The sequence below is a fragment of the Leucopleurus acutus genome, assembly GCF_964270905.1.
Source record: "Leucopleurus acutus genome assembly, chromosome: 3".
In the NCBI taxonomy this organism is placed as follows: Eukaryota; Metazoa; Chordata; class Mammalia; order Artiodactyla; family Delphinidae; genus Leucopleurus; species Leucopleurus acutus.
In genome coordinates this window covers 150,294,124-150,309,414 of record NC_139145.1, presented here as the reverse complement: position 1 = coordinate 150,309,414, position 15,291 = coordinate 150,294,124, and the positions used below count along the sequence as shown (strand labels likewise).

General features: G+C 42.4%; 1 protein-coding gene across 4 annotated transcripts in view; it reads right to left on the bottom strand.

The window, feature by feature from the left end:
- DROSHA (drosha ribonuclease III) overlaps positions 1-15,291 on the bottom strand; it is a 129,723-nt gene that overhangs the window by 95,209 nt on the left and 19,223 nt on the right. For all 4 annotated transcript variants that reach the window (XM_082836166.1, XM_082836167.1, XM_082836169.1 and 1 more), the window contains 4 exons: positions 13,659-13,813; positions 10,585-10,665; positions 4,183-4,269; positions 1,828-1,914 (listed from right to left, as the gene is read on the bottom strand). In XM_082836166.1, the coding sequence (XP_082692292.1) occupies positions 1,828-1,914; positions 4,183-4,269; positions 10,585-10,665; positions 13,659-13,813 (410 nt within the window). The remainder of the gene's footprint in view (positions 1-1,827; positions 1,915-4,182; positions 4,270-10,584; positions 10,666-13,658; positions 13,814-15,291) is intronic.

The window sequence follows — 15,291 nt, the reverse complement described above, 5'->3', positions numbered from 1 at the left end:
GTCTCTTCATAAAGATTGTTTAAGAATAGTCCAAACAACCTAAACGTCCATTGACAGATGAATGGATAAAGAAGATATGGTACATATATACAATGTAACGCTACTCAGTCATAAAAAAGAATGAAATAATGCTGTCTGCAGCAACACAGATGCAACTAGAGATTATCATACTAAGTGAAGTAAGTCAGAAAGAGAAAGACAAATACCATATGATACCACTTATATGTGGAATCTAAAATGTGGCATAAATGAACCTATCTACAATATAGAAACAGATTCACAGACATGGAGAGCAGACTTGTGGTTGACAAGGGGGAGGGGGGAGGGAGAGGGATGGACTGGGAGTTTGGGGTTAGTAGATGCAAACTATTACATATAGAATGGATAAACAACAAGGTCCTACTGTATAGCACAGGGAACTATATCTAATCTTCTGGGATAAACCATAATGGAAAAGAATATAAAAAAAGAATGATTACAGCATATAACTGAGTCACTTTGCTGTACAGCAGAAATTAACACAACACTGTAAATCAACTATACTTCAATTTAAAAAAAAGAGTAGTCCAATTTAAAACTTTGTAAGTATGTATGATGATGGATGTTAATTAGGCTTATCGTGGTGATCATTTCACAATATATACAAATATCAAATTATTATGTTGTACACCTGAAACTAATAACATTATGTGTCAATTATACCTCAACAAAAAAAGAAGTCCTTTTTATATTATGGTCCACCCTAGAGATAGATGTGATGTGTACTATCAAATGATTTTATTTTTACATTTACAGTGTAATCATCTTCTCAAAAAAAAGATTCTCTAGGATAAAATATACTGTAGCATAAAGAAAATCTCATTAAGAAAACAATCTGTTTTAAATTAGTATCACTACTATAGAATCATGTCTGCTAATAAAAAATAATAATCTAAAGGAGCAAGATTAGGCAAAGATTTTTTCTTTACTCTCCAATGGAACAGAATTTCACAGTTTAAGTAAACAGTACTAAAATAACTTCTCAAACTGCAGATGTAATTTCTTTTAACCAAACCAGAAAGGATTAAAGAACATTCTACTTTGATGTACATACACCATAGCTGTAATTCAGTAAGTTCTATAGCAGCATCTAGACTGGCTCAAGTATACGTCTACACTCCCTTCCTGAGCCGCCAGTGAATTCCACTCTACGTCCAACTGGAACACAGAATAAGTAAGACAATTCCCATGACTGCCAGCTTTGAGACAGAAAGATTTTGACTTACAAATACAGAACTTCCATTTGAACCGATTACCAACAAATCGATTACCAATACCTATATAATATCATGGATCTGTATGTCAGAGTGTCTTAAAGAAGACATATTTCTGGGATTCAAAAGCACAAAAATGTATGAAGTTAATTCAGGCTCCAGATGTCCTGAACAAGCTCTATTTCTTTACCTATTGCTCAGAGACTAAATAATAGCTTCTCCTTAAAACTTTCCAACTTTCTTTTGAAGGACACCAAACCCAAAATAGCTTTGACACATTACTCCACAGTTTATCCTTCTTTTTCAATCTTTCACACTCTCAAAATGTTATTCTGACACATGTTGACTTACACCATTTAATGTGGACCAAACCTGTGACTCATTAGCACAGATGTCACATTGCCACCTGACACACACTGCCGCTGACTTCCTGCAGCTCAGGTAGAGGGGTGCAAAGTAATTGTTACTTAGAAGTCAGATTAAAAGAAATTTCCTTTGACTTTTAGAAAGAAAGAGTGAAGGGAAGGAAGGGGGCTCAGGGAAGGAGAAAGCCAGCTGATCAGCATATACTTACATTGGTCAGGGGGGCGTGTGCAAACATAGAAAATCCTTCAAAGATATACTCATGATCATCATATTCGATAACAGTTGGCCTGTCAGTCTGAAAGCAAACAGAAACACAAAGTATGAAAAAATGACATGATTTGCATGTGCAGAAACCCATCAGGACACACAAAGCAACCAATAGGTGAAATGTATGGACTTCTGTTAACGTTTTCCCAAACACCAGGGAGAAACTTTACACAGAGGATTAATTCTAGCTAGAATTCTCCTGCTTGGTGGAACTCTCTAGCTTCAGTAATATTTATATACTAGACAATCAAGAATGTTTATTATGGGTGCCATAAAGAAAAAAAAGGCTAGCTACATGGCTTCATTTTCTAGGAACTTGTTTTATTTAATCCCACAATACTACCAGTCCTGTTCTTACTAAGCTATATTTCTGAACTAACAGAAGCTCTAACAAGAACAACATAATGGCACAGTTGAATCAAAGCAAGTGGAGAAGACTCAGCATCACAACAGTCAAAACTAGCAACAGCCTGGAAGGCTCTGAAAAGACTCAAGGTGCCGGAGGCTCATCCCCTCACAGCTCCATTCCCAGGCCCTCCAAGGAGAAGCCAACCCATTAAACACTGTAACAAATCAATTCCTGCATAACGTCAAAGATCTTAATTACCTGCAAATTGAATCTAATTAAAATATACAAATGTTGACCTAAGCATAAGAGATTCTCTTCTTTATGCCATTCTTATAGCCTACCATTTTTAATCCTAAACATGGAACAAATTATCAAGATTGGAAACCTAAAAGACATGTTTTTTTACATAGGTATTGAACATTATTCTTCTAAATATTTATACACACACACACACACACACACACACACACACACACACACACACACACGAAGAACTTGGGTGGGGGGGGAAATAAAGAATATCCAAATGCGTATTATTTGTTTTTCCAATATTACTGTTACTTCCCATTTGAATAACTCAACAAAGCTGGTCTAAATTAAATATTATGAAAGAACTTCTAGTGAAATGATAATTGGGAAAACAGTTTGGTAGTTTCTCCAAATATTAAACATATAGTTATCATACAACCCAGCAACTCTAGTCCTACATTTATACTCAAGGGAACATACATCCACACAAAAACTTGTACACAAACATTCACAGCAGCATTATTATAATAGCCCCAAAGTGGATACCACACAAATGTTCATCAACTGATGAATGGATAAATAAAATACAGTATGTCCATACAGTGGAATATTACTTGGCCGTAAAAAGGAATGAAGTTACATACTACAACATGGATTAATCTTGAAAACATTATGGTAAGTGGAAGAAGCCAAAAGATCACATATTCTATGATTCCATTCATATGAAATATCTAGAATAGGCAAATGATAAAGACAGAGAGTACCTTAGTAGTTTCTGAAGGCTGTGGGGTGGGAAAGAATTGACTGCTAATAAGTACAGGGTTTCTTTGGGAGATGATGAAAATGTTCTAAAATTAGATTGAGGTGATGGTTTCACAATTCTGTGAAAAGACTAAATATCATGAAATATATACTTTAAATGGGTGAGTTTTATGGTATATTAATTATATGTCAATAAAGTTGTTAAAATATTAATAATCTAATTTTGAAACTGAAATCTCTTAATTAAAAAAGTAACCAGAATTAATTAATTTTGTACTGTGAAAAGGCAGTATGGCACAGTGGAATGGCATACAGCCATGCACCGTGAAGTCAGTCTGCCCAGGCTCAAGTCCTCACTGTGCCACTTATTGCCGGAATAATCTAGAGCAAGCGGCTTAACCTTATCTGTAAAACATGGACGACTGCGCCACCTGCATAGTGGGGATAATAATACCTGCTTCATCGATTTTTGTGTGTGAAATAACTTAATACATGTCAAATACTTAGAATGGTGCCTAGTACCATAGTCAACAAACATTAGGTATTATTATCACTGTCATATATGCAATACTTATGGTCATAATATATAGATAATACATAAGCTATTAGCTGATTTTTAAGAGATGCACAAGCGTTCTCTGCATTCTTCCAACGCCACAGCTCCAACGAACAAGCTCTCCATAATTCACTGGCTATTATGTGGTACCAACAATATAAATGAAAAAAGATACAGAAAGTAGTATAATGAGAGGAAGCCAAAAATAAAAGTCACTATGATAAAGGTCAATTTTATTGGCATAAAAATAAAATGTTTTTAAAAGAAAGAACATTTAAGAACTGAATCCATATTTAACCAATTCACATTTTAACCTATGTACATAGAACCTATTTACTACATTTTTAAACAAATGAAACCTGATTTTGTTAGGAACTCACTAAAAAGTTTGTAGGAGGTGAGACTGTAATTCGATAGTGGAAAAGTCTGCCAGCATTGTTGGTCATAGGACGACAGGGCTTGATGGCCTGAGGGGAAAAATAAAAATGAGTTTAAGAGTAAAGCAGCAAAATACTGTTATTTAAAAATAGACTGTATTTTCTAGATTCGCATCTGACAAAAGAGGTTGTATGTGTGTTCCTTCACAAACTGGAAGGGAAGGACAGTATTCACTTTACCATTACTAGACAGATAAAAATGGGCTGCTGGTCACTGGCATTCAACCCACCAACTCATGTACAATACAACATATAGATCTCTCTAGATCTGAATTTCCATGACTGTCTTCCTTTCATTTAAAATAACATAATAATTGACTTTTGGCTAACCTCTCAATAAACTAAAAAAACAACCAAAAAAAACCCCAGAAAGCAAGAAAAATAATCTCAGAAGTAACAGCAGTAGGTTATAATAGGAAGGGGAAAAAAGTGAAAGGGTTAAATATGCTGAATAAAAATAGAGGGAACCAGAAATGCAGGAAGCACAAGAGGTGGTGGACAGAATATGCAGAGAGCTTAAGACGGGAAAAGGAAAACAGCAACAGAAGCATCAGTGGAATCACTGGGTACGCTGTGACAGACACAACGATGGGTGACCCAGACCATCTTTCAAGGAAGGACTTGCTGCCTACTGTGAAGAGCATGGACAGCAGTCTCCAGTTGTCGGCTGCTTCAGGATCTGTGTCAACTGCAGAGGCCCCTCACCTGACGTCAGGCGTGTACTGAGCGAGGCAGAGGTACAAAGGCCCAGCCCCCCAGCCCGACTTGAATGGGCAATACTCATTCCTTGGGTCAGCACCAGGTTGACAGGGGCTTTGCTGGAGCTGACTCATAGTTAGACTAATCCGTCTATCCGATGCTGCTAATATCCTCTTCCTCTCACAGGTGAAGATCCCTAAGAAACATGCACCCCAAACTTCATCTTAGCATCTGCTTTGGGAGAATCCAACGTGTGACAGTTGGCACCAGAAGTGATCCAAGAAAGCAGGAGATGAGATAGGGTTTTGGAGCTGAATCACTTACCATCCAACTGGCAGAAAGGAACCCATCATGGTGGCTGGTGGAGCACACAGCCCCTGGCACCAGATAACACGCCAATTGAAACTTTCAAAGATGCTGAATTGGGAGACTGTGCCAGTGGAAGCAGGTGCAATGCACCAGGTGTTTAAAACTATGAGAGACGGGTAGCTGTAGGGATAATGGGATGGGCGGCTACTGCCGAGCACCACTGATGCCTTACCATGCTCTTCAAACTTTAGTGTGATCTCAGATTGCTTGCTCCCCACGCCCAGAAGTTTCTAAGTCAGCAGCTGAGGCAGGCTGAGAATCTGCATTTCTAACAAGGCCCCAGGTGATGCTGATACTAGTTGGAGAGCTGCACTTAAGAGAACCACTGCTCTACAGAAATGCAGCAGCAGAGGAGAAGGAAAGGCAGCTAGAAGCCAGATGTGAAAGCCTGCTATTGCACACAAAGAGGCTCTTACCACCTGCAGTGAGAGGTCAGAGAGCACCAGGACCAAGCCCAGGGCTTACCTGTCCGAGTGGGTGGACCTTAAAGGCTAATTAACAGTCAACCAAGGCAGGTCTGTTATGCCAAGGTCAGGGATATGAAAACCCGGGATGAGACATACAGGTTCTGACTCCTCAGACGCCTCTAAGCCTTCTGCCTCTTCAGAGGTGGCCCATCCTTGTGTATTAAGAGCAAGCACTCACCCGTCTGAAGACAACAAAAGCCCCTGAAGGCAACATTGTCCTCACTCTCCCGGCACCCGACCTCACAACAGACCTGTAATTAGGGTCATTTCACAGCACAACTGGTTTCACATTTTACAGCTGGGAAGGTGCTGAGAGGAGACATAACATCCCAAAGGAACTGTAAGAACCAGCTGGCACCAGCACGTGCCGGCAGCAGGAGTCCACACACGACCAGATGCTGGGAGTGCTCGATCAAAAGGAACAGAACATACAGCTAATTAGGGAAGAGTTTACTGACTTGGGAGCATTCAGGATTCAAGGATGTCAGGAGATGCTGAGAACTCCCTACTAAGACATCTCCTAAAAGCATGAAAAAGCGATGGCCCATGCTGAGTAAAGTGAAAATACCAAAACTGCAGTGACCGACAGAGGAGGAAGGAATTCAGAGATTCAAGGAAATGGGTACGCTGGGATGGATATAGTATCTATGACTGAAAAATATTATCAGATAATCATATTCCATGGGAAGGCCCAGAGGACACGCCATTGACCAAGGCCAAAAGGAATGTGCTCGTGAAGGGGCACCAGCATCACTAGGACGATCGGTGGTGGCCTCCTCTGCAGGCCAGGGCTGATTGTAAGAGAGGTGGTTACAGCAGCAGGGATGACAGGACTCTGAAACAAGAGAGGCCAGATGATGGGGCTCATTATAAGAAGCCAAGTCACACAATTATCATTATCGCCAGCAAGACGGAAGTGGCAGCCAAGGGGATATAACCCACAAAGAGTCATGGAAGTGGTTTTCACAACACCGTGTCCTTAGGTACAAAAAAAATGGGTAGCTGATAAGAGTACTACCTTAGTTTGTACCAACAGAAGTGATCAAGACTGGATAACCAAGAGGCTGAAGGTAGGCTGCTCCAGCAAACACTCATGATCCCTTGCCCGGCTCCAGGCCTGACAAGTTACTGGACTGAAATCCACTCCCTGAAGAGGTGGCCAGAAGGCAGGAGGATGGGCCCTGCAACATTATCACCAGCAAAAAGGGTCATGATGGCCCTGTCCTTCCCCCAAGGGGCCTACTGCCATTTTGCTCAGATAACTGTACACCGGGGAAGGAAGAAGCCAGACAGTTCAAGGAGTGTTAGACCCAGCATCAGAATCAATTGATACTCAGAGACTGGACGTATCATCCTGGTATCCCTGTCAGAGTGGGGGAGATGAGACCAAGGTAGTAAACAAAATCTTGGTCAAGGTCTGGCTTACAGTAGGTCCACTGAGTCCACAGATCCACCCTGTGGTCATTTCCCTGGTTCCCAAGTGTACCACTGGAATTGACAAAATTGGCAGACGGCGCCACCTCACACTGGGTCCTTGATCTGTGGAGTAAGAGCCATCGTGATGGGAAAGGTCAAGCAGAAGCCACCCAACCCGGACCTCAAAAACAGTATGACTCTGGGGGAATGGTGGAGATTGGTGCCACCCTTAAGGATCCAAATGACACAGGGATGACTGCCCCTATCACATCTCTGTTTAATTCACCAGTCTGGGCCCTAAAGAAACCAAATGCATCCTGGCGGATGACTATATACCACCACAAGCTCAACCAAGTAGCTCTAATTGCACCTGCTGTGCCAGGTGTTGTAGCGTAGTTATAGCAGATTAATCTGACCTCAGGTACAAAGTACGTGGCAACTGATCTGCTGAATGTATCCTTTTCTATCCCAATCAGGATGAGGACCAGTTCCGATCAGAACTGGTTCACATTTACGTGGAACAGACAACATTTATGGGTTTGCCACCGGGTTCACTCTCCCACTCACTGTCATAATACAGTCCAAGGTGCCCCTGACCTTCTGGAATACTGTAGAATGTTATATTGCTCCACCGCATCTTTGACATTAATACGTTGAGCAAACTAAGAGCCCTAGTAAAATGGATATGCTCCAAAGGGTGAGAGAGAAACCCTGCGAAGATTCAGGGTCTACCCCAGCCGCACCATTTTAGGGGAGCATTCTGGGGAGTTCCAAGACATCCATCCAAAGTAAAAGACAAAATTATTGCCTCGTCCACCTCCTACAATGAAGAAGGAAGCAGCACACGAGGTGGGCCTCCCCGGGCTCAGGAGGCAGTGGAGTCCTTAGCTAGGAATATTACTGCAGCCCATTTATAAAGTGGCACAAAAGGCTGCCAGCTGTAAGCGTGCCTCAAGTGAGAAAGGCCTCAGCAGTTCCAAACCGCAGTGCAAGCAGCCATGCTGCAGGGGCCATACAATTCGGCAAATCCCACACTGTTGGTGGGAAAAGATGCCGAGAAGAGTTTGTGGCCACACTGGGAGAATCATAATGCTGGTCTCTGGGGTTCTGGAGCCAAGCCATGCCATCTATAGTGAAGAATTATATGCCTTTGAAAAGCAATTCCTGGGGTGCTGCTGGGCCCTGGTAGAACTGGAAGGCATGGCCAAGGGACAGCAAACAGACATGTGGCTGGAACTGCCCATCGTAAGCTGGGCTCTGCCAGTCCCACCCTGGCATAACTTTGGGTGGGACCAGCAACAACCCATGGTAAGGTGGAGGGGGCGTACATCCAGAACCAAGCACACACAGGAGCAGAGGGCACGAACAAGCCCACCACCGTTGCATCAGTTCCCCTCCCTCAGCTGATGACTAAGGACGGGAGGATGAAAGCATAAGGAAAAGCCCAAGCTTGGTTTGCAAACAGGTCAGTCAGAAAGGGGGTGCAAGCCGAAAACGGACCGTGCTGCAGCCTCATTCAGGGATGGCTCTGAGAGACAGCGATGAGGGAGAATCTTCCCAGTGGGCGGAGTTTCAGGTGGTGTACCTGGTGATCCACTCTGTGTGGAAAGAGAAGTAGCCTGAGGCTAGAATATAGATGGACTCATGGCAGAAGCAAGTGGCCATGCCAGCTGTCAGAGGCCTAGAAGGAAAAAGATGGGAAGATCAGGGATAAGAAGGTCTTGGGGGAGAGACTTGTAGGTAGACAAACAGGAGAGAACGATGATCTCTCCATCACATGTGGATGTTCACGGGAGAGCACCCACTGTGGAAGAGGTTCTAAACCATCTAGCTGACAAAATGGTATGGCCAGATGATGCCGGCCAGCCTCGGTCATTAGCCACCTAGGGTAGACAGGGTGGGCACATGAACGAAGTGGCCACAGTAGCAGAGACGGAGGCTTCACACGAGCCCCACAGCATGGACCTCACTTCCCCAGGCTAAGCTGGCTAAGCTGACCGCCACTGCCGAACGTCCAGCCAGCCACCTCCAATGACCAATGCTGGGCCCCCAATATGGCACCATTCCTGAAGGAGACCAACCTACCACTTGGTGGAATGCTGACTACATAGGTCCCGTCCATTGTGAAAGGGCCACATGTACTCTGAGGATGGGTTTGCCTGCCCAGAAGTCCTCAGCCAGCACCACTGCCCACCTGAATCTCCCTTCGCGGAAGGGCCTGCTGCCCAGCTGTGGGAAAAGCAGTCAGCATACAGCCTGCCGCTGTTGGCTCCTTCCAGGTGAGCCTCCACTACAGAGCCCCTCCCTCCGCCAAAGTCGTGCCCTTCCTAGGGCAGCTTGCTCGGGACGAGGGAGATGCAGGTATGACAGCCACTCCAGCCCCATGCAAGATAATTCCGACAAGCCCGGCTTTAAAGGCCCATCACAGGTGGACTTCCGCCTCTGCTCAGTCCCAAGCCCACTCTCTTCTTGCCTGGTCCCTGTGAAATGTCTCCACTGCAGCCCTGCCTGCAGAGACCCCAGCCTGAAGCACACGCATGGACACTCACAGAGAGCAGATCTTGTCCCACAGGCCCTCGCTACACTGGCCAACTGCCAGAGACAAACGAGGTCAAAGGGAGGCAAGTGGTTCAAAGTATCCTCCATCGGCTCCTAGCCCTTAGTCTGATTACTGTTATGGCCTCAAACAAGTTTTACATAGAAATGAAGGATTTACATAAACTATGTTTAAACATAATGTGCTGAATCATAAAGTGACAATCCTAGGATTAATGAGAATAGTTTGTAAAGATAAAAGATAATGGGGAAAAGACGAAGGAAAATAACTTAACAGGAGTAGGTATATATAACTCTATGATGTAAAAGTATTCAACTCATCAGGCAGACACATTTGGCACGCTCCTGACAGCCCAGGGACTGGGGTATGACACAGGTAAAACAAGTCCGTGTGCCACTCCCAGTTGAGTGGGGACAACAGACAAAGACTAACAAACACAACGGTGTACACTCACGTCCCCAAGGAAAAAGGACATGTGCCTTACAGCACTTCAGTAAGATCATTTCTCCAGGGAGATTCACACCCATTTATAACAAAAACATGAAAAAAGATTGCAATATGTACCGTTTTAGGATACTTAAAATAATAAAAAAGCAACTCAAATTCACTTTGCCTATTTTAAATAATGAACCTTCCAAAGTTCCCTTGATAACATTCCCACTCCACCTCTAAAACCCAAGTACGTTTCTTCTCCAATTATCAGTAACAGAGACTATTAGGGAATATGAGAAGACTATTTCCATGGTATTATTTCATTTACGGGGAAAAGAATAGCAACAGCATCTGTCTACTTCTGGCTTCTCAGCGCTGACAAATATAATAACCTGAACCAGTTACCTCTTCTCCGGGATAAATGCTGTGCCTGATTCCCGTGCGTCTCGCTTTTGCGCTGCATTTGCAGAGTGGGCCATCATTCATCTGTCAGAAACAGAATGTAATTTGTTTTTACTGGGGGAAAATCCACTCCATGCACGATGATGCCTCGGAAACTGTGTGGGTTTTAATGTCATGAGTACCGAAGCTCTGAAGAGGCTGTCATGGTTAGAAGATTAAACGGATGTTCCCAACCAATAAAGCTGCAAACTGTCTCTATTGTCTGATAAAGGGAAATGGTATGACAACGCTGGATTCCTGACTTATTTGTGCAGCCAAGCAGAAAATAACAATGTCAGAGCCCTGTTTGCCCCCATCTTCTCCTATCACTTTCCAGTATGTTCCCCCTATTTTTTATTTCAGAAAAATGACTCTTTCACAAAAGAAAAGCCTATTTTATATTCTGAAGGAACACAAAGAATGCTCTGAAAGTGACCTGCAGATTAAATGTTTTCAAAGACAGACCTAAAGGTATCTGAAGCAGAGGGAAGAAAATGCCTACCTGAACCAGAAAAACTTTCAACACTAATCAGGTGAGTCTGTATGTTTGTTCACCTGAATTCATTTTACTGCCATGAATTCCACCCACATGATTCAATAAGTGAATAATCCTGAATGCCTCTTGGGTAGAAAGGGGAGAAGGAGGGTGATACATAGCTAAGGGTCCACATAGTCAAGGAATACTTATTCTAATTTTAGTGTATGCACTGCTGAAGCAAGCACTAGGAATACTTACACCACATGGGAGAAATAACACACATATGAAATGCTTAGTAATTTTAAAGAAAAAGGAAAAATGTCCAGGCTTCAAGAAACCAAAATGTGAAGGGTTGAACAGGACGGGAAAAGAAGGTGGCTATTCTACATGAGGCACCAGCATGAGAGAAAAGAGAGAAGGAAGAAATCCTATGTTATGCTCCAGGGACATGAGATTGAGACCCATCTAAATGGAACGGACCATATGTGTGAGTGAGAAAACCAAAAACGCAGAATTGAGGTCAAAATCTTAAAGGGCCTTAAAAGCCAATTTCATGAGTTTATTCAATATAAATGGTTAATATGGAATCAAAAAGGACACGAGAGCATCAGTTTAGAGTATGGGGAAGTGGAGTTCCATTTCTCACTTTCTTTGTATTAATTAAAATGTATAATTTATAAATATGACATATATTATGGGACAAATATATTCTATATACACACACATATTTCTTTCGATTTCCAGGGATTTGTAACTCGTGCCCAATGAAAATATCTCATTAAACTTTGAAAAGAAATTTAAAGTAAAAATCTGTAACTTTCTTTATCCTTTTGGGAAATCTAAAGCTCCAGGTGGTACAGCAGAGGAATAACGTGGCTACCTAAAACAAACAAACAAACAAAAAATCACATTAAGATATTATCCAAAGTAAAAGCTGGCAAACAGAGATGTGATGGAATTCCCTCAAAAGTCACAACACATTCGTAATGCTGGGCACAACCTGCTGTGATGAAAAATGTGGAAAAATCACTTAGTGCTCACTTAGGGGAAGTGAGATAGACATCATACATTCCTGCCTTTTACCAGGGTCTGGGCCCCAATGCAGATCAGCCCTTTATAAGGCTCAACTGTACAGAGGACGCAAAACCACAGAGTAAACACAATGTTGAGACTGTACAGAAGGCCCTGGTAAATCTCTGACAGGAATAAGAACCCACAGAAACCAAGGAATAGGTTTCTTGATATGACCACACGGTAAGGGGAGTGACTGATGGACACAGGAGTTCTCTTAGGGGACACAAAAATGCTCTAAAATTAGATTGTGATGATGATTGCACATATTCCTGTGAATATACATAAAAACACTGAAATGTACATTTTAATTGTGTGAATTGTATGGTATGTGAATTATAACTCACTAAAGCTGTTTAAAGAGATCATACACATGATTAATATATCAAAGTAAGATTTCAAAATGCACTGACCATTTGCAAACATTTCTGCTCAATTCTCAGAGAGCAGTTCTCAGAGAAAGTACACTTCTGTCAGGCATTCTAACTATATTAATTCTATCAAGAAAAAAAAATTTAGATAGCTGTCATCTAATAAGTACCAGGAGAAGAGCATTCAAAATAATAGACAATGGTATGAATTTATGTATAAAACATAAATTTTAAATTATCTTTTTATAGAGATATGTTTTATTATGCTTGATAACTTCATATGCATTAAAGATACTATTTTTGTATGTACTGTATATTTGTAAAATACAAATCTTTTATAGATACTATTAATATTTTGTATTATGTATTAGTTCATAATAAAATAGTAAGCAAAAATAAAAACAATTATGTCCAGCCATGATGTAATTAGCTCAAACATGCTTATTAACAAGAAAGAGAAGTTATAAGACATTGTGACTACTACCAACTAGGAATTACGGAATCTTACAGGACTTGGGACACTGTTTACTGGATGGCTGCAAGATAACTTACAGATAAACTGCTTTTTTTTTTTTTTTTTTTTTGCAGTACGCGGGCCTCTCACTGTTGTGGCCTCTCCCGTTGTGGAGCACAGGCTCCGGACGCACAGTCTCAGCAGCCATGGCTCACGGGCCCAGCCGCTCTGTGGCATGTGGGATCCTCCCGGACCGGGGCACAAACCCGTGTCCCCTGCATCGGCAGGCAGACTCTCAACCACTGCGCCACCAGGGAAGCCCCCAGATGAACTGCTTTTAGAAAGAACTACAAGTGCTCTCTCCCTAACCCACCACTCATCTCCTTCCATTTACTGAAAGTTTAATGAGGCAGCACCATCATCCTGCTCCCCAACACAGGATTTTACCAACATCATCAAACATGATTCAAGGAACACTTGCTCTGGTGCTTATGCTTTGGAGCTGAACTCAGAAGCTGAAAAGAAATAAGCTGTGAAGAATGACACTCAACCCTGAGGAAAATTCAGTTTCAGTGCCAGCTAACATGCATCTTCTGAGCCTAGAGTCATAAACGTGATGTGTATGTCCGCAACCTTCACAGCAAGAACATAAAAGCCTTCATACCTGGCCTGGGTCATTGTACCAAAGTTCATCGTGAAGTCGGTCAGGATGGGCCTTTTTGCGTTTGATTTCTGCAATGACGTCGAAAACTTCAGAGTCTGAGCTGCTAGAACAGGTGCTGTCCTCATCGGACTCACATTCGGATTCGCTGGAACTCTCTATAGTGGTGAGGGGAAAACATGGAGAGATGCTGAAGCAATCTGCAAGCTGGTTCTACCTGGAGACTTAACTTTCTAATGACCCAAACCTCTAAATATAAGGAGAGCTGTTTATCTCCCAGCAAATATTCGAGTGCCTACTCCATACTAGAACTCTGCTAAGCAACCCCATGAAAAATAATAGAGTCCATAATCCTAAGTCACAGTCTAGTGGGGGAAGCAAAGAATCAAATATTTTTACAAAGAAAGAATTGATGAACAACGCCAGAGAAAATGCAAACCACTGTAGCAGTATAAAGTTTCACATTCAGAAAGGTGCCGTGAATCCACACTGGTCCGGAAAGGTCACTGAGGATTTTCTAGAAGGGGTACATGCGACCAAGGCATGGAGTGGGGGTGGGGTTAGGCTGATGAGGCGGAAAGGAACACAGATGGGGCGCTGCAGGCAAAAGCACAGACGCAAGAGCATGGGTGGAATCTGGCTGGAGCAAAGGTCTCACGGAAAAACCTGGAAGTGAAGGGCTCAAATGTCAGGAATGCCAGGCTCTGAACGTCAGACTGAAGATTGTAAATGTTTTTCTCTCGATGGTAGCAACAGAAGATTTTAGTCCTTGGAAATGACTGGATAAAAACAGACCAAGAATTATGCTAATGAAACAAGCCTGCCACAAAAAGACAAATATGGTGTGATTCTACTTATATGAGGTACCTAGAGTAGTCAAATTCATGGAGACAGAAAGTAGAATGGTGGTTGCCAGGGGCTGGGGGAGGGAGGACTGGGGAGTTGTTCCTTAATGTGGATAGAGTGTCAGTTTAGCAAGATGAAAAGAGTTCTGGAGGTTGTTTGCACAACAATGTGAATGTACTTAACACTACTGAGCCGTACATTCAAAAATGGTTAAACAGTGCATCTTATGTGTCTTATGTACATGTTGTAAGTATTTTACCACACTTAAAAAAAAAAAAAAGACCTAGAACTTTGACTAATGCTACAAGAGATTAACGTAGTACAGCATAGTAATAAGGAACCCGTACATGGTTGTATTTTCGAGTGTACTGTGTGAGATGGAGGCTGTCATCCCTCTTTTACAGATGAGAAAAGTAAGGCACAGAGAGATTAAATCACTTGCCCGAGATCGCACTTTTCAAGTAGTGGAGCAAGGATTCAAACCCAGGTCAGCTGGTGCAGTCAGTGCTCTTCCCCACCATGGACACTGCCTCTCAGCGAGGGAGACATAATGAAAGTAGACAGATGAGAGCCAGAGAACACGCAGGAAAAGGCATGCTGAATGTCTTGTCTGCGAACAGACAAGACATCACCATATAAGAAAGTTATGAAAACTTTGTGAAGAGAGAGAAACCTTCAAACAGAGCTGGGCTATAGCTGGAGTTTCTCATCAAACCAGGAGCACCCTGGCAGTGGGGATGGCCACAGGGAATGCCTGCCAATCAGAGGCCCGAGGCACGGGAACAGGCTC